This window comes from Dicentrarchus labrax, unplaced genomic scaffold, assembly GCF_905237075.1.
Source record: "Dicentrarchus labrax unplaced genomic scaffold, dlabrax2021, whole genome shotgun sequence".
NCBI lineage: Eukaryota > Metazoa > Chordata > Actinopteri > Moronidae > Dicentrarchus > Dicentrarchus labrax.
In genome coordinates, this window is record NW_026136722.1 from 24,069,774 (window position 1) to 24,095,146 (window position 25,373).

Genomic DNA, 25,373 nt, shown 5'->3' on the forward strand with positions numbered 1-25,373 from the left:
ACAAACTGCAGGGGACCGAAACGGCCCAAGATCGGATAGTTTTGCGTGAGAAATTGGATGTGTGGCGTGAGTGCGTGTGAAAACAGGCAAAAGCGTGTGTCACACGGCGAAAACGTGAGAGTTGGCAGCTCTGAGATTATTTTACCTGATATTCCAGACATGTTAAATTCAAGACTTGACTAAATCACTACTGACTGAAAACGTGAGAGTTGGCAGCTCTGATTCAGATTAACAATAGAGCAAGGTAGGTCCCTGTAGGTAGCTCATTACAGCAGACTCTTTTACACTAGAGAGCCACACCTTGCTACCTGCAACCTTTGGACTAAAGAGGAAACTGTGCTGACGATGAAATCCCATAATTAAGTTCCCTTTTGTCATAGCTGAGGGTTACTGCCGTTTGTTCTTTGGGTAATAGGTAAGAACTGATGTTTCTGTAATATTTCTATAAGCTGTAAAGGTTTTGATTCTAATGGTGACTTTGTATTTCCTTGTAAGATTCCATAGTGCCTTTGTTCTGTTAGTTTAAAATGGTGTATGGTGTTGTTTATGGCAGTTGCTGGTTTTCTGTTAACGTTCAGTATTGATACTTTTTTCTCTTTTACTGCAGTCTAATTGTTTTTCCTACTTATCTTTCTTCTTTCTGTACTTTCTTTGTAAATGTACTACATTTTATCTGTAAACAAAACGTTAACTTTTGCACTGAATTCATGAAAGAGATTAATACACTGTAATACAATAAGTTATTTTAACTTAAAAATTATTGAAATATTGGATTACATAAAAAATGTAACTAACAAACTCAATTTCTTTTTATGATTATTTATTATTATTATTATATTATATATTATTATGTACTTTTTACTAGTTATTTTGTTTTCACAATACAAAATATCTTTAAAACAAATTAAGTCAGTGTCACTAAAGCTACTTGATGAGTTAACTTAAAATGTACAATGTAATGAGTTTCAACAATTTTTTGAGTTAAATTAGTCTGACCTGTGGCCCTTTGCTATGTGTCATCCCCTCTTGCTCTCCCCCTTTCCTATCACTCTTCAACTGTCTATCGATTAAAGGGGAAAGAAGCTCCCACAAAAAATATTTTAAAAAAGGAATGAACAGGCATCTGATTGTGAATGGGGATTTATGTTTTCTGTTGTTCTGTGGGTTGCCACAGCTCCTTGAAACCCTTGACAGTTGAGGGAAACAAATATAAAGGCAATTAAAAGTGCTCGATTTTATATATTTTGTGCAAGACGCTCTATGGTCTATGATCAGGACTTCAAATCTTTAGTTGCCGACATACCATCCATACACAAAGCAATAATCCCCCTTTTTTTGTTTTGTTTAAGATTTAACCATTTCCCTCACTTCATGATTAATTTGCCAGACTGTATATTGCTCACAGATCCATTTTTTGATTGACAAGAGACACCTTACAACCTGCAGCTCTGGGTTACAGTCCTTCCAGAAAAATGCGGAGTTTTTTTGTGATTGTTGCAGACAAAAATCCTTGATTATGCGGCACGTTTTCTTAAAAAATGCGATGGAATATGTGGGATATTTATGCAATTTTATGCGATGAAATTGCGGGAAATAAAAGGGCTTCATTATGGCTTCATCGCAGGGTTTGCAGCTTTTTGATAATGTTCACGTCGGGTAATTACGTCACTTCATAACGTTCCCATGTCAACAGGGGGAAATGGCTGCTCTTGTGTGAAGTAAACATTGCAACACTTTTAAACTTCTGCTAAGATAGATGTGACTTTTCTGCAACGAAAATGTTGAAATCATGAAAGCCCCGCATATTCTGCGCGGAAATCGGCAATTTATGCGGCGAAACTGCGGCGTATTTGAAAAATGCGGCCCCCGCATAAATATGCGGACTTTTGCTGATTATGCATTGAGTTATGCGATCGCATTATCACATTTTTCTGGAGGGACTGGTTATAGCTGTTTGTTCTTTTGGAAGCAGGAAACTGTCTGATGCAAATGTTTGCTTTAAAATTGAGCAACTATGAACAATTAAAAGTGTGTGTGTGTCTCTTCACAGATGGCTGTGTTTCAGAAACCATCACTTCAGTTAGCAGCTGTTGTGTGTGTGATCCTCGTGCTTACTTGCTATTTTATAATATTCTATAACTGTCCTGGAGAGCTAATCAAAGAGGAGGTTCCCAGTACACAAGAACTGAGGTAAAGTCCACTCTGTGTCCGTGTGTGGGGGTCGGGGGGTTGCTTTGAAAACGTTTTAATTTCCTCTGTTTCCATTTGAACCCTTAGATGCATGAGTGACTGGACCCTACACTCTTCCATAAGTGGGTCAAAAATGACCCGTATTGGAATCAATGGGTTTTTATGCCATTTTTGTCATTTTAGTTGAGAATAATCATTTGTATTATACTTTGTATTATATTTTGGTCCACATAAGAATGATTACACGTATGAAATATTTTTATTTTTCACTTTTTTAACATTTTTAACATTTTGAAAAAAATTTGAAAAAAAATTGAAAACTGTCAACATCACAAAATTACACAACAGAAATAAGAACGATGTCAATATCCATTTTGTGTGTGTGTGTGTGTGTGTGTGTGTGTGTGTGTGTGTGTGTGTGCATGCATGGCTGTGCGGTGTGTGTGGTGTGTGTGTGTGTGTGTGTGTGTGTGTGTGTGTGTGTCTGTGTTTGTGTGTGTTTATTTCAGGTTCTAGTCAAATCCCATAACTGCCTCTTCATCCAGCATCTGTAGGACCATTTCAACTGTATACCTAGCAGCCATGACACCTTGGATGAGAAAACATAAAAAGAAAGAGAAGGTTTTGAATGACAAGCAAACCTATTGATCAATAATTAGCTATATAAATAAATGCACACACGCACAGACATGTAACATACAGTAATGTTAGCTAGCTCGTTTCGCCAACAATAAAATAGACAAATCTGATGATAGATGATAAGAAACACACACTCTTTCACACAGTAGTCATGAATGACACACACACACATTTCTGAGGTAAAAAAGAAGACAATACTTACATGTATCAGATCTTGCTGTGTAAAATAATCTTCTTAAGGGGTGACACTTATGATATAGTCTGTGTGGTCCACAAAATACATATTCCTGACAGTCACAGTTTATAAGAATCAAAGTTTCCCAATGAAATCCCATAAGAAATCAATGCGGGTCATTTTTGACCCACTTATGGAAGCTTAGGCTAGTAATACAAAAACTACAATTTTGAAAAATGTATAAGAGGTAAGTTAAAAATTGAAGTGGCATTATATCAATAACATGTTTTTTGAGGAATACCTGGAATATGAAAGTTTTTTTTTTTTTTTTCATTACAAAGATATTGCAAGAAAACAACCTCACTGGGTCATTTTAGACCCACTTATGCATCTAAGGGTTAAACAGCCAGTGTTCTGCCTGAATCAATGTTTATTAGAATGATGATATGTTTTAATGCTAAAAAAGTGACTTAAATTCAAAGTGCTCCTGCAGCATACTCTCAGCCAATCAAACATTTTGATATATATTTTATCATAAGAGTCATGAAATGCTAAAAAGCAGTAATAAGTAAAATGGTGTGAATGAATGATGACATTATAGTAATATTTGTAGGATGGCTGTGGCTCCTTTTTCAGCTGCCTTTATAAAAGCTGTGGGTCACATGACATATAGGGCTCCATGGAAACTACAATGTGTTTGGGTGGGAACCAGGCAGTCATGGCCCTGGGATAAAATTTCAAATATTAGCAGTTGTGTTTTGTTTGTCTTGACTATGCATCGATTCATCTATAGATATGCAAACTAAACTTACTCTACTTCAACCCGCTCTGTCTCTTCTTCTCCGAACCAAATCTGATTTGTTTGAAACTACAGTATAACATGAATAAACCAATGAAACAGACCATAATAGGGCTACAATTCAATTCAATTCAATTTTATTTGTATAGGGCCAATTCATAACAGAAGTCATCTCAGGACACTTTTCAAATAGAGTAGGTCTAGACCGAACTCTTTATAACATTACATTACTACTACTTATCATGTATTTGTGGAATGGTAAGAACACATCAGCTCATCAGTAGAATATGAACAGTCTGAGCTATTATTCTGCTCGAGCCCTCAAGCAATGTTGGACAATGTCAGCGATAATATGGCAAAGAAGAGAACAGATATATTATCCTCCACACTTCCAGGTTGGCACCACTCACTACTCCTCCCTCACCTGGTCCGTGCACCTGTGCCCCCGGCTCAGTGCTCCTCAAAGATTGCGTTCCTAAGGACCAGTATGAAGAGCTGGTGAAGCGCAGAGCTAAGGAGTTCCAACAGCAGAAAGCCAGGTAGTGGGTGGATGGATGGATGGATGAATGGATGGAGTGCTTTCATTTAATTAGCTACTCTCAACCTGCCTTTATTTGGGACATGTCTTTAATTCCTTTTGCACGAAACTCTTGCTCAGCCAAGATGGGAATTATTATCTAATTGTTTATTAAGACCAGTATGAATGTTCGACTCATCATTTGATACTTTGGTGTTCGTGGTGTCTGTAAAATGAACTGAAGGTTCGAATTGTGGAGAATCTAACGATGTATAGCATGTCCATATTAATAAAATAATAATTCTTATAATAATAGGAATAATTCTTCAGTAGCACTTTACATTACAACTTTGTAAAAAAACAAGATGTAGTGGGAAAATGCATTCAGAAATAAGGTTCGGCAAACATGAAGCAAACTATATTATGTTGTGCTATTTTATGTTTAATTTTACAGGCTTACAGTATATATATATTATATATATATATTTTATGTTCATGTATGTTCATCCTCATGTATTCACATTCTCGTTGTCTCACACTAGTTAGGAGAGTTGTTAATCAGTGTGCCATGAGCTAAGCACATTCCAAAGACCTAGGCTGTCTCCTGGAGAGTAGGGCATCAGATGTGTTATGACTACTGTTTATCAGACATGAGACGTCACCAATAGACACCCATGGGAAAGAGGCATATAATAGAGTGATTTGCGAGATACTTTGGTGGAAAAGGGGCCAAAGAGTATTACTATATTAGCAGTTTGTTTTATGTAAATCTCCTGCAACACACAATGCAAGTTTGTTTTCCCCCTCACCACCAACATCCCTCACTCTTTCCAATCTCCTCAACAGGTCACCATCTGAATTATCCAAACTGCTATTTGCTTTGCCTAACTCTCCTCTGCAGTATCCCACCCAGGGTTTTACTGTACGACCTTTGACCCCCACTCTCATACCAGGTATGTTATGTTATACTCTATACATAGTCCAGAGAGCATTTTTATCTATTTGAAGTTTTTACAATACAATACAAAATGACACAACAACAAGTTGAAGCAGTTTGGGTTCATCTTAATCGTAGAAAACACAATGAAAAATAATCACAGAATCTTTGAGCTAAACCTGGTACACAGAAATGTATCACCACAAACAGAACTAAATCACAGTCAGTAGTGATTTAGTCAAGTCTTGAATTTAACATGTCTGGAATATCAGGTAAAATAATCTCAGAGCTGCCAACTCTCACGTTTTCGCCGTGTGACACACGCTTTTGCCTGTTTTCACACGCACTCACGCCACACATCCAATTTCTCACGCAAAACAATCCGATCTTGGGCCGTTTCGGTCCCCTGCAGTTTGTACCGTCCAAAAACAATGTTACGCTATAGTAAACAGAGACTCGTCACGCACTAGGACCAAGCGGAATCGGCCTCTCAAGCTGAAGCCTGTTACCCTGAGTTTAGACCCGCCCACAAGCTCCTCGATTGGCTCTGCTGTTTCTTGTGTGATTGGCCGTCCCTGCTGTCACTCCATCATGCTTGCACACCGGTCTTCTAGTTGCCCAGGTAACATCAGAGGTTTCATTTACATTAACGTTTGAGTCAGTGTCCATGTGCGTGCGTGCGTATGTGCGTGCGTGCGTGCGTGCGTGTGTGTGTCCAGAATGTTTTTTCTTTATTTACATTTACATGCTTTATTGCTACATGCTTTACAAGCAGTCAAACCAAAAAAGGGAACAGTAAACGTAAAAGTATTGCTACGTTTAAAAAACTTTAGAAAACTAGAAGAACTACTATTGTGTATTATTGAATCAGTTATCTCAGTCGGTAGAGCTGGCGAACCATATACGGAGTTGCTGCAGTGGTGTGGGTTTGAATCCGACCTGCTGCCCTTTGCTGCATGTCATCCCCTCTCTCTCCACCCACCATCACTGTCTCCCTACAGCTGTCTCTATAAATAAAGCCATCAAAAGGCCCCAAAAATTACTTTAAAAAAATACTTGTGTCCCCCCCACCTCTGAAATCAAAATTTCGTCCTTGATCTGAGCTGAGACTAGGTATGTATCTTTAACTTTAAATCTTGATATAAATTCTTTGTTTGTGCGTGTGAACATGATTTAGTGTGGTGAAAGCTGTCATAACAAGCAGGAGAGCACCTTGTTAACCTGGTGGTATACTGCATGCTCAAAATATCAGCTCATTGCATTGTTTATTTACTCACAGTTTAATACCATTCTAATCAAAATATCAATCAACCGACAGGTACCTAGGTCCAATCTTAAACACTGGTCTATGAATAAGGCTTTATTGTGATACAGGCAGTCATTTAGGCACAACAATAATTTTCTGGTTGAATGTTTAGCTCAAGTCTAGAAGGCCCTACGAGTCATGATGTCGAACATGAATCAGAATAAGTTCAGGTATTGCACATCTTTAACAGACCACCCAAAAATCCACCAGAATGCAGGAAATCACATCTACTTAATGCAAAATTTCCTGGGGTTGGACCTTCAGCTATGTCTGCTTCTCAGAATGTAACCAATACTGTCCATCTCCAGTAAGCTGCCCTATCAACGGCTTTGGGCCTCCCCACAAACCACCAGAATGCAGGGTACAACATGGGTACAACATCAAATTAATTCCAGTTCTCTGATATCTGAGCCACCAACTTGGGTGACTGTGTGCGCGGCATAATTTTGGTCACCCCCGACAAAATCTCACTCCAAGGTTTTTTTGAAAAGTTGGCAGCTATGTAATCTCAAAATGTGGTCTTACAAAGCCGGAGATAGACGTGTGTCCGTTATTAAAAAGGATAGTATCTTTTGGTTCCAGGTTTAGCACTGCATGCAGGACACAGAAGCAGCTACAAGGTTGGTTTGATCCCATAGATGGATGCAACAGATCAGCAACCAACAAATTGGGTGGTTGATACCAAATGGCTGCTGAATGTTTGAAAATTCATAAAAAAAGAAAAAAAAGAAAAAAGCCTTAAATATTCAAGATTTTACATATAAACACATTGAACACAGTATGGTATTACATTATATAGCACTTAATGAAGATGACACATTTGCTGAAACGCCCAGAAAACCATACTGTATAATAATGAAGGTAAAGTTGTGTCTATTGAAATAACTTAATTAGAGCATGATTAAGTGGCTTTGTGCCAATATTACTACGGTGGATACCGTTCCAAAACATCATTAAACATCATTGTACAGCAGCCATCTTGGTCTTAACCTTGGATCTAGGGGCATAAACGTCAACACAGCTACGCGGTACAGGTCTGATTTTGAAAGTCAACATTTATTGAGCTTTACTTTGAAGTTCAGTTTTTCATTTTGTGCCAAATCCATATCTGTATTCTAGTCAGGCTGTCAGAGTAACATCCTTTTCCTCAATAGCCAACATTCAAAGGTGACTGTAGAATGTGATTGAATGAGACTGCACAATCATTGGCTTTCAAAATCTCTTAACTGATGGATCCTGACTTTAAGGTCAGTGGTGTACAGTAGCTGCATAACTTGCAGCCTGTGCTAGCTGTGTACAGAAAGCTCTACGCCAACATGGCTGCTCTTTCCTCTACAAACAGTGGGGCTCTGTTCTTGCTTCCTTTGACTCTCTGATATTGTGGCTTTGGTGTGGGACTGGCCTGCTTCCGTCTTGTCAAATGAATGCTTTGAAAATAGAGAAGCATTACATAAACAAATTGCTACCAATAGTCTGGTGCCCAAAGAGAACTTTTTGCATACTTTTTATGAAATATCTGCGGGTTGAAAAAGACTCAACACGCCACAAGTGGTCGACTCTAGCTACATCTCCCCTGTTTCGCTGGACAGGATTTAAGTGTTTTACCAAATTCATGGCTGCTATCAGCCAGTCAGCATGTGTAATTATAAATCAATCCCAATCGAGATCCATATATTATACAACAAAAATATTGTATGGTATGGGGGTATGTGTACTTGAGCGCTGTTTTTGTGCAGTTTATTCAAATGTGTCTACTCTAGGTATCCTTGCATGTATCCAAAGGCATCCTGACCACAGAGATTCCATCTGAAGGTGTGAAGATCCAAGGTGAGATTGCAATAGCAGAACTAACTACTTTATAGATGTAGTTCCTGAGTCCTATTAGCTGACTGCACAGACTGGGAGCATGCAGCAAACAGGGGTACATTCAGCACAATATTGTTTCAAAGATGCCAGTGCAAAGATTTAAACATGTCAATATGTAAACAATAACGATATAACACAAATGTGCAAATAGTTAACTGTGTAAACATTGTCAATATATTTTTTGGAATATTAATTCACTTCTAAACCTCACACAAGCATACATAATTGGTAGTTCAGTCACAACCCCAGTCGGAGCCTACAGGTGGATGCTGGGGTGGTGGTTACAGAGCAGCAGGCAGCAATAGTTTACAGAGCAGCAGCAGCAGCAATACGGATGCAGGGCAACAGCGGCATTGACAGAGCAGAGGGAGAGCTGGGAAATTTTGCAGTTTAAATAGACCGCCAGATTGGAAGGGTGCTTTAGTGATTATGGCACATGTCATGTGTGAATATCAGCGCAGCTCGAGTTGACTGCCTGAACTAGCTCGCAGGCTTCACTCCATTTAAACAGCTTAAAGACTTTTAAGATACGTTTGAATGTTGCCTTGCAGCATGAACACACTGCCAGGTCTGGTGTGTCGTGGATTGTCTTGCTTTTTGCCGCCCATGTTGTCAGATTTGAGCATGTCTCAGGTGTGGCTGTAGTGTAGTGAAAAGGATCTGTTCATACTCAGATTGACATTATATACATATACATTTCACTGCAGTGAAAGGTGTATATCTGTAGAATATGTCAAATGTATAAAAATATAGATTTTATTTTGATTTTAACTCAACACTTCCTGTATCTGTTTCAGATTAAAAGCTATGTCCCAATTCTGTGCACATAATCCATTCATTTGTTAAGAAGGCTTTTATTGAACTGTATTTATCAAAGGAAAATTCAGCATAAAAAGATAAGGCTGGCAGCAGCAGCTCTGCAGTAGACATCCTCTCTGTGTGGGAGCCACAGTATAAGTTCAGTCAGCCAACTCACGTTTGAAATGTTTATTACAGCAGTATAGCATATTTAGATTTTGGCGTCTAGGCTCCAACCTCATCATTCCCCGCAGATATGTTTACATAGAGATATTGGGGAGTGCAAATACCTTAACCCTGTAAAGCCCAAACCATTAAATAATTGACAGAAAATTCCAATTCTTTGAAACTGGAGCCTTTATTGGTCCTTCTGAACAAACACAAAAATTTTCAAATATCAATTTCCATATAGGAGTTTTAATTTGTATCATATTTGATACAGCGGGTCACAATGCTCAAAGATTCTTTTTTTCTTGAACAAAAAATACACAAACAAATCCAACAAATCCAACAAAAACAATGCAGCAATGGAACTGGCAGGGAAGTCTGGAAGAAACCACGTGTCCACTTCCTGGTTAATGGCAGTCTTGTAGCATGGCCGGAAAGCCCTCTAGTGAGCAGATTACTGCCCCCTGGTGGATTGTTCGTGCACTGCATGTATATAATTGTATACATCGGGTTTTTCAGGGAAAAAATTGGGGAGAGCTGGGAAATTTTGCAGTTTAAATAGACCGCCAGATTGGAAGGGTGCGCTTGGTCAGTGATTATGGCACATGTCATGTGTGAATATCAGCGCAGCTCGAGTTGACTGCCTGAACTAGCTTGCAGGCTTCGCTTCATTTAACAGAATTATATGAATATTCCAGTTGTCAAGTAATTTGTGTTACAATCATAAAACATAATCATTATCATCATCAATAATCATCAATCATATAAAACTAACTATTTTTATGTTGTGGCAAAAAACCAACAGGTCATGGTGAGACAAAATTGATTATAGAGTCTAGCAGCCTGGTGATCCTCAACAACCTGCTGGCTAAAGTGTCCTATACCAGCACTGTCTACCATATACACACTGGAGATCTCGGTATGTATCCAAGAAATTGGAACTGAGCTAGAAACAGAATCTTTATGTGAAAAGTTGCAGAAAAGAAATGCATAAAATTACATTACAGCAAGTCATTTTGTACTTTATTTTCTTTATCATACCTGATAGTAAATGTAATCAAAAAGAATGTGTGTGCATAAATGTGTATCTGTGTGTTTCAGACAGGCAAGATTCACTGGGGTCTTAGTCCACCTTGTTTTTTAAATGTCAGAATTAAGTAATGTATTACTGGTAAAACACACCTTGACTGTCCTCTTCTGTACTCAGCCTCCTTCCAGTTTGACAAGCATGAAGCTGTGTTTCCCATTACCATCAAACAGCCTCAGGTGCCAGTCCTATACGACATGGGAACAGGTAGATATTTGACAATGGAATTCTTTTCCCCATGACATGACAGTTCTGCTTACACTGTGTCTTATCACCTTGTCTTTTTGTTTTAATAACTCAATCAGATATCAGCTCGCAAGTCACCATCACGACAAAGACATTCCTGCGCTACAGACAACTCAAGGTGCTGTTGAATAGCATCCGGAGTTTCTATAGCAACATAGAAGTCATTATTGCAGATGACAGCTTTGAACCAGAGCACATTACTGGAGAACACATCCAGCAGTACATCATGCCTCCAGCACAGGTACACACACACACACACACACACACACACACACACACACACACCAAAATCCCTGCTCCCTTTTGCATTAACAATAAAACTGTTTGTAGATATAATCTGATATAAATGCTACAGATATCATTGTAGGTAAGCGTGAATATAAACTTATTTGCAGATGATCATTTGATGTATTTAACTAACTTTTATTTTTCCGTTTGTTTAAAGCATTTGCAGAACAAGCTTTAGGGCATTTTTACATCAAAACAGTTCAGATCACTATTTGAACTTTTTTACTTTACTTTGACTAGTGTTTGACTGTCATATAATCAGTCAATGATCTGCATTGCATTTACCTAAAATGAACATTATAAAAGATTGTAAAAGATTCCAAATGTGAAGCGTGTTTCCTCCCTTAGGGCTGGTTTGCTGGCAGGAATCTGGCCATCTCCCAGGTGACCACCAAGTACTTCCTGTGGGTGGATGATGACTTTGTGTTTACGCAGGACACGAAGATTGAGAAGCTGGTGGAGGTGATGGAGTCAGTCCCTGAACTGGATGTGGTGAGGATGAAATGGCTTGTGTTTATTATTTCTAGATAGATAGATAGATAGATAGATAGATAGATTCTTTATTGTCCATTTCAGGAAATTTGTTGCCACATACTGTACATACACGTATACACACAACATTACCACAGGATAGACATTCAAGTAAATCAAGTAAAATGTTATTATAATGTGTATTATTATTTGTCTCATGTACTCGATGGAGTTCTTGTAGCTTTATGTTACTCACTTTGCTTGAAAGGTTTAAATTCATTTGTAACTCATCTCACCTCACTGTTTAACCTCCTATGAACCTGCCTTGCTCTGTTCAGGGTTGGGCTAGGGGCAGGTACACAAAGGACCTTTTTCTAACCAATTCTCTGGTGTCTCTCTTCTTATCAGCTGGGTGGGAAAGTAGATGGGAACCAGTTTTACTTCTATCTTCACTATGAAGAAGGTGAGGAAATGGAAGGCGGCTGTCTGGATAGGAAATCTAAGCAGAAGTTCCACCCTCTTCCTGGTTACCCACAATGCTCTCTGGCCAGTGGGGTGGTTAACTTCTTCCTGGCTCGTACAGATGCCGTACAGAGGGTGCGATTTGACCCTAAACTAAAGAGGGTAGCGCACACAGGTAGGTCCAGATGCAGACAGAGTTGGCAGTGGCAGTAAGTCCACACTCTTTTAGGTATTGTTGACCATGATACAAGCTGCTGTTGTTTTAAAAGGGCAAATGTTTGTCTCTGACTCTAGAGTTCTTTATGGATGGGCTGGGCTCCTTGCTGGTCGCCAGCTGTGGCCACGTGTCCATTGGCCATCAGCCCCATAGTGCTCAAAACAAGGATGAGGCTCGCTACGTCAGTTTCAGACACCCTCAAAAGAGTGATGAGGACTTCAAACATCAGCTCCACTTCTTCAAAAACCACTTAAAGTGTGTACGATATGGATAGAAGAAGACTACAGGACATTGAGTTACATATAGACTTTATAGATTATATATTATATATTATAGATATAGATTTTCCTGCACTTATTCAAATCAATGTATTTATTTAATCAAATAAAGTTTCTGATTTGGTGTTATTGCTGAAAAACACAATATATTGTAACTGGACTGTACTTGTATAGCGCCTTTCTAGTCTTCCGACAACTCAAAACTGCTTTTAATCGGTTTTACTCATTTTACATGCCACATTCTCCCATTCAGACACATTCATACAGTGATCATCACAAACAGAAACAAATTCATTCATTCACATTCACACACCATATCGATATCGAGTGAGGTTTGGGGAGAGATTCTGGAAAAGGTACGAAGTGTCTCTGTTTGTGTGAAACTTGGTTGTACACAGTGTAAAGTAGTGCTTAGCACTTATTTTACCAAGGCTCGCCTAGCTAAGATCTACAATGATGTCTCCCCAACTTGTGATAGGAGTCAAAAGGCCCCCGCTAACCTTATACACATGCTCTGGCTCTGTCTATCCTTCCTTAACTTTTGGGCAATGCTTTTTAATACTCTGTCTGAAATACTGGGCCGAAAGCTTGACCCTAACCCTCTCAGTGCTCTCTTCAAGGTGTCCTTTTCCTCTTTCTCTGTATCCCAAACGAATGTAATTGCATTCATCACTTTACTGGCTAGTAGACTGATCCTGATAAAGTGAAAATCTCCAAAACCCCCATTACATGTACATTGCATTGGGATGTGAGTTGCATTCAGATTTAAATATCATATATAATAACATATTTTATTTGTAGGGCCATTTCTATCTTTGGTGTAATGTTTTTTGGTTAGCTGAAGTGTGACAGATTTGTATATATATCAAATAAAATATGTTACATAAGTGCCACGTAACAAAAGTTTTTGTTGACGAAATCGTCACTGCTTCACAGGAGGAATGATTACAGCGACCAGCTACTCAACAGACATATCACATTTATTTTATTTTTATTATTTATTTTATTCACAAAAATATAGAAACGTGATGTTTTTATTTTTCTGTGGGCCACTGAATGTCTATTTCAAATGTTTATGATTGTAGTGTGTAGTTCAACATGCGTGCCACCTTGATCTGATAATAGTGTGAAAACTTGCTTTCTATGAGGAACATAATAAGCTTTGGAAACACTTGTTTGTAAAGATAAAAACAACTGGTTACAGGCATCCATATCATCTAAAAGTCCTATGTCAAATGTCACTGATATGTATGATTGTTTGGCCAATGCATCTCCAACCAGGCTTTTATGTTTATTTTTATTAGTACTGTCATTATTACATCTTGGGAATTTAGGACATTGCTTTCAATCACTCCATGTGTTACATAATCTGGAAAACTGATCTGATCTTTCTTTGAACTGTTATTTTACAAGTCACTGAATATAAAGCTTTGTGCTGCATTTGGGGAACAACAGCATGAGATGCAAAAATTACTTATTGTTTTCTTAGCTTGTGAACATAATGTAATTTGTCTGAATATCTATCTATCTATCTATCTATCTATCTATCTATCTATTAAATTAATAAATGCGAAATGAACAGATTGATAGAGGGGAGGCAATTCAATTTATACTTGGGGCCCCTAGAAGAGCAGAATGGACACCCAGTTTTAGTAAATACCATAAATATTCAAATTAATCAATAATGACAGCATAATCAGTTGTATACGGACAACAATAATATGACCACTGTTGGTATTGAAGTTACTTTGGTAAAAATAAAAGTTTCCTTCCCAGCAGTAAATTTCAACACTTTGAGGAATTTGCTACTTATAGTTTAATGTAGAATGTATGAATGATGTTCTAAATGATTTCTTTATTAAAATCTTTTTTTTTCTTTTTTTGTTCCCTTTTCAAAATTAATTTGTACTTATGTTTAAGTGCTGTCGTTAAAGCTGCAGTAGGTTACTTTTACCGTCATATTATCTGAAACTTTCACTATATCCTGACAGTAGTACATGAGACAGATAATCTGTGAAAAAAACTGGTTCCACTGGCCCCCCTTAGTCTTTTTTATGGATTACTAACTTTATTGTTTGTCTGAAGTCATGCAAATGTGGGTGGAAAGCCCCGGCCACCTTAATAGCTCAAAAAAGTAGATGCTAGAAATCCGTTGGCGCTATGCTCTAAGACTAAGGGTAACAGGCTTTAGCTTGAGAGGCCGATTCCGCTTGGTCCTAGTGCGTGACGAGTCTCTGTTTACTATAGCGTAACATTGTTTTTGGACGGTACAAACTGCAGGGGACCGAAACGGCCCAAGATCGGATTGTTTTGCGTGAGAAATTGGATGTGTGGCGTGAGTGCGTGTGAAAACAGGCAAAAGCGTGTGTCACACGGCGAAAACGTGAGAGTTGGCAGCTCTGAGATTATTTTACCTGATATTCCAGACATGTTAAATTCAAGACTTGACTAAATCACTACTGACTGAAAACGTGAGAGTTGGCAGCTCTGATTCAGATTAACAATAGAGCAAGGTAGGTCCCTGTAGGTAGCTCATTACAGCAGACTCTTTTACACTAGAGAGCCACACCTTGCTACCTGCAACCTTTGGACTAAAGAGGAAACTGTGCTGACGATGAAATCCCATAATTAAGTTCCCTTTTTGTCATAGCTGAGGGTTACTGCCGTTTGTTCTTTGGGTAATAGGTAAGAACTGATGTTTCTGTAATATTTCTATAAGCTGTAAAGGTTTTGATTCTAATGGTGACTTTGTATTTCCTTGTAAGATTCCATAGTGCCTTTGTTCTGTTAGTTTAAAATGGTGTATGGTGTTGTTTATGGCAGTTGCTGGTTTTCTGTTAACGTTCAGTATTGATACTTTTTTCTCTTTTACTGCAGTCTAATTGTTTTTCCTACTTATCTTTCTTCTTTCTGTACTTTCTTTGTAAATGTACTACATTTTATCTGTAAACAAAACGTTAACTTTTGCACTGAATTCATGAAAGAGATGAATACACTGTAATACAATAAGTTATTTTAACTTAAAAATTATTGAAATATTGGATTACATAAAAAATGTAACTAACAAACTCAATTTCTTTTTATGATTATTTATTATTATTATTATATTATATATTATTATGTACTTTTTACTAGTTATTTTGTTTTCACAATACAAAATATCTTTAAAACAAATTAAGTCAGTGTCACTAAAGCTACTTGATGAGTTAACTTAAAATGTACAATGTAATGAGTTTCAACAATTTTTTGAGTTAAATTAGTCTGACCTGTGGCCCTTTGCTATGTGTCATCCCCTCTTGCTCTCCCCCTTTCCTATCACTCTTCAACTGTCTATCGATTAAAGGGGAAAGAAGCTCCCACAAAAAATATTTTAAAAAAGGAATGAACAGACATCTGATTGTGAATGGGGATTTATGTTTTCTGTTGTTCTGTGGGTTGCCACAGCTCCTTGAAACCCTTGACAGTTGAGGGAAACAAATATAAAGGCAATTAAAAGTGCTCGATTTTATATATTTTGTGCAAGACGCTCTATGGTCTATGATCAGGACTTCAAATCTTTAGTTGCCGACATACCATCCATACACAAAGCAATAATCCCCCCTTTTTTTGTTTTGTTTAAGATTTAACCATTTCCCTCACTTCATGATTAATTTGCCAGACTGTATATTGCTCACAGATCCATTTTTTGATTGACAAGAGACACCTTACAACCTGCAGCTCTGGGTTACAGTCCTTCCAGAAAAATGCGGAGTTTTTTTGTGATTGTTGCAGACAAAAATCCTTGATTATGCGGCACGTTTTCTTAAAAAATGCGATGGAATATGTGGGATATTTATGCAATTTTATGCGATGAAATTGCGGGAAATAAAAGGGCTTCATTATGGCTTCATCGCAGGGTTTGCAGCTTTTTGATAATGTTCACGTCGGGTAATTACGTCACTTCATAACGTTCCCATGTCAACAGGGGGAAATGGCTGCTCTTGTGTGAAGTAAACATTGCGACACTTTTAAACTTCTGCTAAGATAGATGTGACTTTTCTGCAACGAAAATGTTGAAATCATGAAAGCCCCGCATATTCTGCGCGGAAATCGGCAATTTATGCGGCGAAACTGCGGCGTATTTGAAAAAATGCGGCCCCCGCATAAATATGCGGACTTTTGCTGATTATGCATTGAGTTATGCGATCGCATTATCACGTTTTTCTGGAGGGACTGGTTATAGCTGTTTGTTCATTTGGAAGCAGGAAACTGTCTCATGCAAATGTTTGCTTTAAAATTGAGCAACTATGAACAATTAAAAGTGTGTGTGTGTCTCTTCACAGATGGCTGTGTTTCAGAAACCATCACTTCAGTTAGCAGCTGTTGTGTGTGTGATCCTCGTGCTTACTTGCTATTTTATAATATTCTATAACTGTCCTGGAGAGCTACTCAAAGAGGAGGTTCCCAGTACACAAGAACTGAGGTAAAGTCCACTCTGTGTCCGTGTGTGGGGGTCGGGGGGTTGCTTTGAAAACGTTTTAATTTCCTCTGTTTCCATTTGAACCCTTAGATGCATGAGTGACTGGACCCTACACTCTTCCATAAGTGGGTCAAAAATGACCCGTATTGGAATCAATGGGTTTTTATGCCATTTTTGTCGTTTTAGTTGAGAATAATCATTTGTATTATACTTTGTATTATATTTTGGTCCACATAAGAATGATTACACGTATGAAATATTTTTATTTTTCACTTTTTTAACATTTTTAACATTTTGAAAAAAATTTGAAAAAAAATTGAAAACTGTCAACATCACAAAATTACACAACAGAAATAAGAACGATGTCAATATCCATTTTGTGTGTGTGTGTGTGTGTGTGTGTGTGTGTGTGTGTGTGCATGCATGGCTGTGCGGTGTGTGTGGTGTGTGTGTGTGTGTGTGTGTGTGTCTGTGTTTGTGTGTGTTTATTTCAGGTTCTAGTCAAATCCCATAACTGCCTCTTCATCCAGCATCTGTAGGACCATTTTAACTGTATACCTAGCAGCCATGACACCTTGGATGAGAAAACATAAAAAGAAAGAGAAGGTTTTGAATGACAAGCAAACCTATTGATCAATAATTAGCTATATAAATAAATGCACACACGCACAGACATGTAACATACAGTAATGTTAGCTAGCTCGTTTCGCCAACAATAAAATAGACAAATCTGATGATAGATGATAAGAAACACACACTCTTTCACACAGTAGTCATGAATGACACGCACACACATTTCTGAGGTAAAAAAGAAGACAATACTTACATGTATCAGATCTTGCTGTGTAAAATAATCTTCTTAAGGGGTGACACTTATGATATAGTCTGTGTGGTCCACAAAATACATATTCCTGACAGTCACAGTTGATAAGAATCAAAGTTTCCCAATGAAATCCCATAAGAAATCAATGCGGGTCATTTTTGACCCACTTATGGAAGCTTAGGCTAGTAATACAAAAACTACAATTTTGAAAAATGTATAAGAGGTAAGTTAAAAATTGAAGTGGCATTATATCAATAACATGTTTTTTGAGGAATACCTGGAATATGAAAGTTTTTTTTTTTTTTTTCATTACAAAGATATTGCAAGAAAACAACCTCACTGGGTCATTTTAGACCCACTTATGCATCTAAGGGTTAAACAGCCAGTGTTCTGCCTGAATCAATGTTTATCAGAATGATGATATGTTTTAATGCTAAAAAAGAGACTTAAATTCAAAGTGCTCCTGCAGCATACTCTCAGCCAATCAAACATTTTGATATATATTTTATCGTAAGAGTCATGAAATGCTAAAAAGCAGTAATAAGTAAAATGGTGTGAATGAATGATGACATTATAGGAATATTTGCAGAATGGCTGTGGCTCCTTTTTCAGCTGCCTTTATAAAAGCTGTGGGTCACATGACATATAGGGCTCCATGGAAACTACAATGTGTTTGGGTGGGAACCAGGCAGTCATGGCCCTGGGATAAAATTTCAAATATTAGCAGTTGTGTTTTGTTTGTCTTGACTATGCATCGATTCATCTATAGATATGCAAACTACACTTACTCTACTTCAACCCGCTCTGTCTCTTCTTCTCCGAACCAAATCTGATTTGTTTGAAACTACAGTATAACATGAATAAACCAATGAAACAGACCATAATAGGGCTACAATTCAATTCAATTCAATTTTATTTGTATAGGGCCAATTCATAACAGAAGTCATCTCAGGACACTTTTCAAATAGAGTAGGTCTAGACCGAACTCTTTATAACATTACATTACTACTACTTATCATGTGTTTGTGGAATGGTAAGAACACATCAGCTCATCAGTAGAATATGAACAGTCTGAGCTATTATTCTGCTCGAACCCTCAAGCAATGTTGGACAATGTCAGCGATAATATGGCAAAGAAGAGAACAGATATATTATCCTCCACACTTCCAGGTTGGCACCACTCACTACTCCTCCCTCACCTGGTCCGTGCACCTGTGCCCCGGGCTCAGTGCTCCTCAAAGATTGCGTTCCTAAGGACCAGTATGAAGAGCTGGTGAAGCGCAGAGCTAAGGAGTTCCAACAGCAGAAAGCCAGGTAGTGGGTGGATGGATGGATGGATGAATGGATGGAGTGCTTTCATTTAATTAGCTACTCTCAACCTGCCTTTATTTGGGACATGTCTTTAATTCCTTTTGCACGAAACTCTTGCTCAGCCAAGATGGGAATTATTATCTAATTGTTTATTAAGACCAGTATGAATGTTCGACTCATCATTTGATACTTTGGTGTTCGTGGTGTCTGTAAAATGAACTGAAGGTTCTAATTGTGGAGAATCTAACGATGTATAGCATGTCCATATTAATAAAATAATAATTCTTATAATAATAGGAATAATTCTTCAGTAGCACTTTACATTACAACTTTGTAAAAAAACAAGATGTAGTGGGAAAATGCATTCAGAAATAAGGTTCTGCAAACATGAAGCAAACTATATTATGTTGTGCTATTTCATGTTTAATTTTACAGGCTTACAGTATATATATATTATATATATATATATTTTATGTTCATGTATGTTCATCCTCATGTATTCACATTCTCGTTGTCTCACACTAGTTAGGAGAGTTGTTAATCAGTGTGCCATGAGCTAAGCACATTCCAAAGACCTAGGCTGTCTCCTGGAGAGTAGGGCATCAGATGTGTTATGACTACTGTTTATCAGACATGAGACGTCACCAATAGACACCCATGGGAAAGAGGCATATAATAGAGTGATTTGCGAGATACTTTGGTGGAAAAGGGGCCAAAGAGTATTACTATATTAGCAGTTTGTTTTATGTAAATCTCCTGCAACACACAATGCAAGTTTGTTTTCCCCCTCACCACCAACATCCCTCACTCTTTCCAATCTCCTCAACAGGTCACCATCTGAATTATCCAAACTGCTATTTGCTTTGCCTAACTCTCCTCTGCAGTATCCCACCCAGGGTTTTACTGTACGACCTTTGACCCCCACTCTCATACCAGGTATGTTATGTTATACTCTATACATAGTCCAGAGAGCATTTTTATCTATTTGAAGTTTTTACATTACAATACAAAATGACACAACAACAAGTTGAAGCAGTTTGGGTTCATCTTAATCGTAGAAAACACAATGAAAAATAATCACAGAATCTTTGAGCTAAACCTGGTACACAGAAATGTATCACCACAAACAGAACTAAATCATAGTCAGTAGTGATTTAATCAAGTCTTGAATTTAACATGTCTGGAATATCAGGTAAAATAATCTCAGAGCTGCCAACTATCACGCTTTCGCCGTGTGACACACGCCTTTGCCTGTTTTCACACGCACTCACGCCACACATCCAATTTCTCACGCAAAACAATCCGATCTTGGGCCGTTTCGGTCCCCTGTTGGGTATTGCACAAAAGTAGGATAAAGAAATCCAGGATAATTGAGCAAGCGCGGCTTGACTTAGCCTGCTCGGCGCATCCTGGCTTAATCGGTTGCACGTTTGCCGAGCCAGGATTAAAAGGTGCGGCTATGTTAAGCCAGGTGTAGATAGTCGGGATAAGTGCGTGTTCACGGCATACTGAAATAGACCTCGCGATCGCTCACAGAATCACTGATGGGAACATGGATCAGAGTCGCGCTTCATATTTCACGGCCGCTGAACAACAGCTCCTGATGGAGTTCTATGAAGAGGTGGAAGATAGAAGAAAAAAAGGCAATACCAATGCCATAATTAAAGAAAGAGAGAAAGCCTGGCAGACAATAGCGGACCGGCTTAATGCTTAAGTAGTCCAAAACTGTACAATGAATAAACAGTGCTCCACTGGAACTGTCATCATTAGGCTCCAATTAAAGGACTAAAGGAGTTACTTTAAGTCCACTAATCAACTGTTGTACACTTTGCTTTAAATGTGGCAAGTACAGGTACATGTTACTTAAATGTAGAATATGATTAAGTGCAAACAATTATCCACAATGTGTGTCATTTAATCTATTTTTATCTATTTTATCTTTCTATCCTTCATAAAGAACAAACTTGTCTGGCCATAAAAGGACCTGGCAGCAAGTTAAAGTTAAATACAAGAACATTTTGCAGGCTGGTCAGTGACTATAAAGTAGATAACAGTGAACAAATGAGGTGAATAGATTAGGTGTCTGCTGACATGTTGAATGTCTGTATGATTGTAGCAGTTAAAAAAAGCCCATAGAACTGGCACAGGGGGCGGCCCACCAAGCCAGGATATGTACGGAAAATGGTTCCTTTATTGAGGTTCTCTGCATCCCCAACAGAATAAAGGAAGCTCCCACTTGCAAAACATCTCACTGTAACACAGACCATCTGTGGTACATTGAGAGCATGGCTTCCTGCCGTCTGGTGCTGTATTTTTGGACCCAGCAGCCTACATAAATATCTTAGTCCATCACCTGAGAATCTGTATCTCTCAATGAGATAGTCATCTCCAACGGCCAATGGGTCTGACCTGTCCCAGAAGACTCTTTCATGACTAAATGCTCGTCTGAGGATTAGGGCTTCCTCATCTAGTACATCCTCCAAGAAAGGGCAAGCCATTATGAAGAGGGAACAGGAGTGAATAATATATATATATATATATATATATATATATATATATATATATATATATATATTATGGCATGCCGTTTAGGAAATGAATCTTTGAATATATGGAATGAATCTTGGATATACTGATAAAAATGTGAGAATACTGAATGAAATTCAAAACCTAGTTGTATCCTTTTAATCAAAGTGATAGCCTTCTGAATTAGCTGGTTTTACAAAATGGCATCAGTTGAAATATTACAATACTTTCTTAAACTGGAAAACTTTTTTGCTTTTTCTGTCAGGATTTAGCCTGAGGCCTGTTGTAGTCGGCCTGCCACCATTAAAAAGGGAGTGAACTTCTTCGTCAGGAGAACGGTATTGGGCACGGGTACCACTATCGGGAGGATTTTGGCCCATACAAGCACTTGTCAATGAGTTAATAATGTCCTCATTGCTCAGTATTGCTGCCACAAGGTTCCTGACTGACTCATTCTCACTTCTACAAGATGGCAGCAGTGCCTTGATGACCAGTCAAGTTTCATTCTATATATTCAAAGATTCATTAAATATATTCAAAGATTCATTCCATAAATTCAAAGATTAATTTTATATATTCAAAGATTAATTTTATATATTCAAAGATTAATTTTATATATTCAAAGATTAATCTCTTAAACGGTATGCCATAATATATATACTATATTGCCCTTGTCACAGATTTCATTGAAAACACCTTTGCAACTTCATCAGCTGTGTTTTGTAATCTCAATTACTGCAATAAACACATATTTTTGCAATTTGACAAGCAGTCTTCATTAGCATAGCAATATAACACTTGTCCTGAGTAATAATACTACCACTTGAATTAATATAAAAAGACTGTTGCAATTACAAACAGCCCACAGATTTAAATGAAATAAGAAATTACAATATATATGTAATATTTTAATGCAGGATAATTAAAATGATGCAACATACTTAGAAAGACCATGGACATGCTGTAAAACACATTAATTCCTCACAGGATTGACGGTGGAAATACAGGTGAATCACTAGGATTAATGTTAGCCTGGCTGTTAGTCTGGTCTGGAGCAGGCTAACTGCAGAGAATAAATCACCATAGTAACTTGGCCGGGATAAGTTTAACCTGCTTTCATGCAACCGACTTGAGGCTAAATTAAGCCAGGATAACCAACATATCCCGGGTTAATCCCTTATCCTGGTTTTGTGCAATACCCCTCTGCAGTTTGTACCGTCCAAAAACAATGTTACGCTATAGTAAACAGAGACTCGTCACGCACTAGGACCAAGCGGAATCGGCCTCTCAAGCTGAAGCCTGTTACCCTGAGTTTAGACCCGCCCACAAGCTCCTCGATTGGCTCTGCTGTTTCTTGTGTGATTGGCCGTCCCTGCTGTCACTCCATCATGCTTGCACACCGGTCTTCTAGGTAACATCAGAGGTTTCATTTACATTAACGTTTGAGTCAGTGTCCATGTGCGTGCGTGCGTGCGTGCGTGTGTGTCCAGAATGTTTTTTCTTTATTTACATTTACATGCTTTATTGCTACATGCTTTACAAGCAGTCAAACCAAAAAAGGGAACAGTAAACGTAAAAGTATTGCTACGTTTAAAAAACTTTAGAAAACTAGAAGAACTACTATTGTGTATTATTGAGCCAGTTATCTCAGTCGGTAGAGCTGGCGAACCATATACGGAGTTGCTGCAGTGGTGCGGGTTTGAATCCGACATGCTGCCCTTTGCTGCATGTCATCCCCTCTCTCTCCACCCACCATCACTGTCTCCCTACAGCTGTCTCTATAAATAAAGCCATCAAAAGGCCCCAAAAATTACTTTAAAAAATACTTGTGTCCCCCCCCACCTCTGAAATCAAAATTTCGTCCTTGATCTGAGCTGAGACTAGGTATGTATCTTTAACTTTAAATCTTGATATAAATTCTTTGTTTGTGCGTGTGAACATGATTTAGTGTGGTGAAAGCTGTCATAACAAGCAGGAGAGCACCTTGTTAACCTGGTGGTATACTGCATGCTCAAAATATCAGCTCATTGCATTGTTTATTTACTCACAGTTTAATACCATTCTAATCAAAATATCAATCAACCGACAGGTACCTAGGTCCAATCTTAAACACTGGTCTATGAATAAGGCTTTATTGTGATACAGGCAGTCATTTAGGCACAACAATAATTTTCTGGTTGAATGTTTAGCTCAAGTCTAGAAGGCCCTACGAGTCATGATGTCGAACATGAATCAGAATAAGTTCAGGTATTGCACATCTTTAACAGACCACCCAAAAATCCACCAGAATGCAGGAAATCACATCTACTTAATGCAAAATTTCCTGGGGTTGGACCTTCAGCTATGTCTGCTTCTCAGAATGTAACCAATACTGTCCATCTCCAGTAAGCTGCCCTATCAACGGCTTTGGGCCCCCCACAAACCACCAGAATGCAGGGTACAACATGGGTACAACATCAAATGAATTCCAGTTCTCTGATATCTGAGCCACCAACTTGTGTGGCTGTGTGCGCGGCATAATTTTGGTCACCCCCGACAAAATCTCACTCCAAGGTTTTTTTGAAAAGTTGGCAGCTATGTAATCTCAAAATGTGGTCTTACAAAGCCGGAGATAGACGTGTGTCCGTCATTAAAAAGGATAGTATCTTTTGGTTCCAGGTTTAGCACTGCATGCAGGACACAGAAGCAGCTACAAGGTTGGTTTGATCCCATAGATGGATGCAACAGATCAGCAACCAACAAATTGGGTGGTTGATACCAAATGGCTGCTGAATGTTTGAAAATTCATAAAAAAAAAAAAAAAAGAAAAAAGCCTTAAATATTCAAGATTTTACATATAAACACATTGAACACAGTATGGTATTACATTATATAGCACTTAATGAAGATGACACATTTGCTGAAACGCCCAGAAAACCATACTGTATAATAATGAAGGTAAAGTTGTGTCTATTGAAATAACTTAATTAGAGCATGATTAAGTGGCTTTGTGCCAATATTACTACGGTGGATACCGTTCCAAAACATCATTAAACATCATTGTACAGCAGCCATCTTGGTCTTAACCTTGGATCTAGGGGCAGAAACGTCAACACAGCTACGCGGTACAGGTCTGATTTTGAAAGTCAACATTTATTGAGCTTTACTTTGAAGTTCAGTTTTTCATTTTGTGCCAAATCCATATCTGTATTCTAGTCAGGCTGTCAGAGTAACATCCTTTTCCTCAATAGCCAACATTCAAAGGTGACTGTAGAATGTGATTGAATGAGACTGCACAATCATTGGCTTTCAAAATCTCTTAACCGATGGATCCTGACTTTAAGGTCAGTGGTGTACAGTAGCTGCATAACTTGCAGCCTGTGCTAGCTGTGCAAAGAAAGCTCTACGCCAACATGGCTGCTCTTTCCTCTACAAACAGTGGGGCTCTGTTCTTGCTTCCTTTGACTCTCTGATATTGTGGCTTTGGTGTGGGACTGGCCTGCTTCCGTCTTGTCAAATGAATGCTTTGAAAATAGAGAAGCATTACATAAACAAATTGCTACCAATAGTCTGGTGCCCAAAGAGAACTTTGTGCATACTTTTTATGAAATATCTGCGGGTTGAAAAAGACTCAACACGCCACAAGTGGTCGACTCTAGCTACATCTCCCCTGTTTCGCTGGACAGGATTTAAGTGTTTTACCAAATTCATGGCTGCTATCAGCCAGTCAGCATGTGTAATTATAAATCAATCCCAATCGAGATCCATATATTATACAACAAAAATATTGTATGGTATGGGGGTATGTGTACTTGAGCGCTGTTTTTGTGC

General features: G+C 38.2%; 1 protein-coding gene across 3 annotated transcripts in view; it reads left to right on the forward strand.

The window, feature by feature from the left end:
- The first annotated feature begins 250 nt into the window (after positions 1 to 250).
- Positions 251 to 25,373, forward strand: part of LOC127357121 (beta-1,4 N-acetylgalactosaminyltransferase 2-like) — a 30,743-nt gene continuing 5,620 nt past the window's right edge. The window contains exons 1-5 of one of the 3 annotated variants that reach the window (XM_051389336.1): positions 251 to 415; positions 16,767 to 16,906; positions 18,897 to 19,040; positions 19,867 to 19,973; positions 24,222 to 24,259. In XM_051389336.1, coding sequence (XP_051245296.1) covers positions 16,767 to 16,906; positions 18,897 to 19,040; positions 19,867 to 19,973; positions 24,222 to 24,259 — 429 coding nt within the window. In that variant the 5' untranslated portion in view covers positions 251 to 415. Of the gene's footprint in view, positions 416 to 14,613; positions 15,130 to 16,766; positions 16,907 to 18,896; positions 19,041 to 19,866; positions 19,974 to 24,221; positions 24,260 to 25,373 lie in introns of those variants that run through there. The other 2 variants (XM_051389335.1, XM_051389337.1) reach the window with 2 other exon arrangements.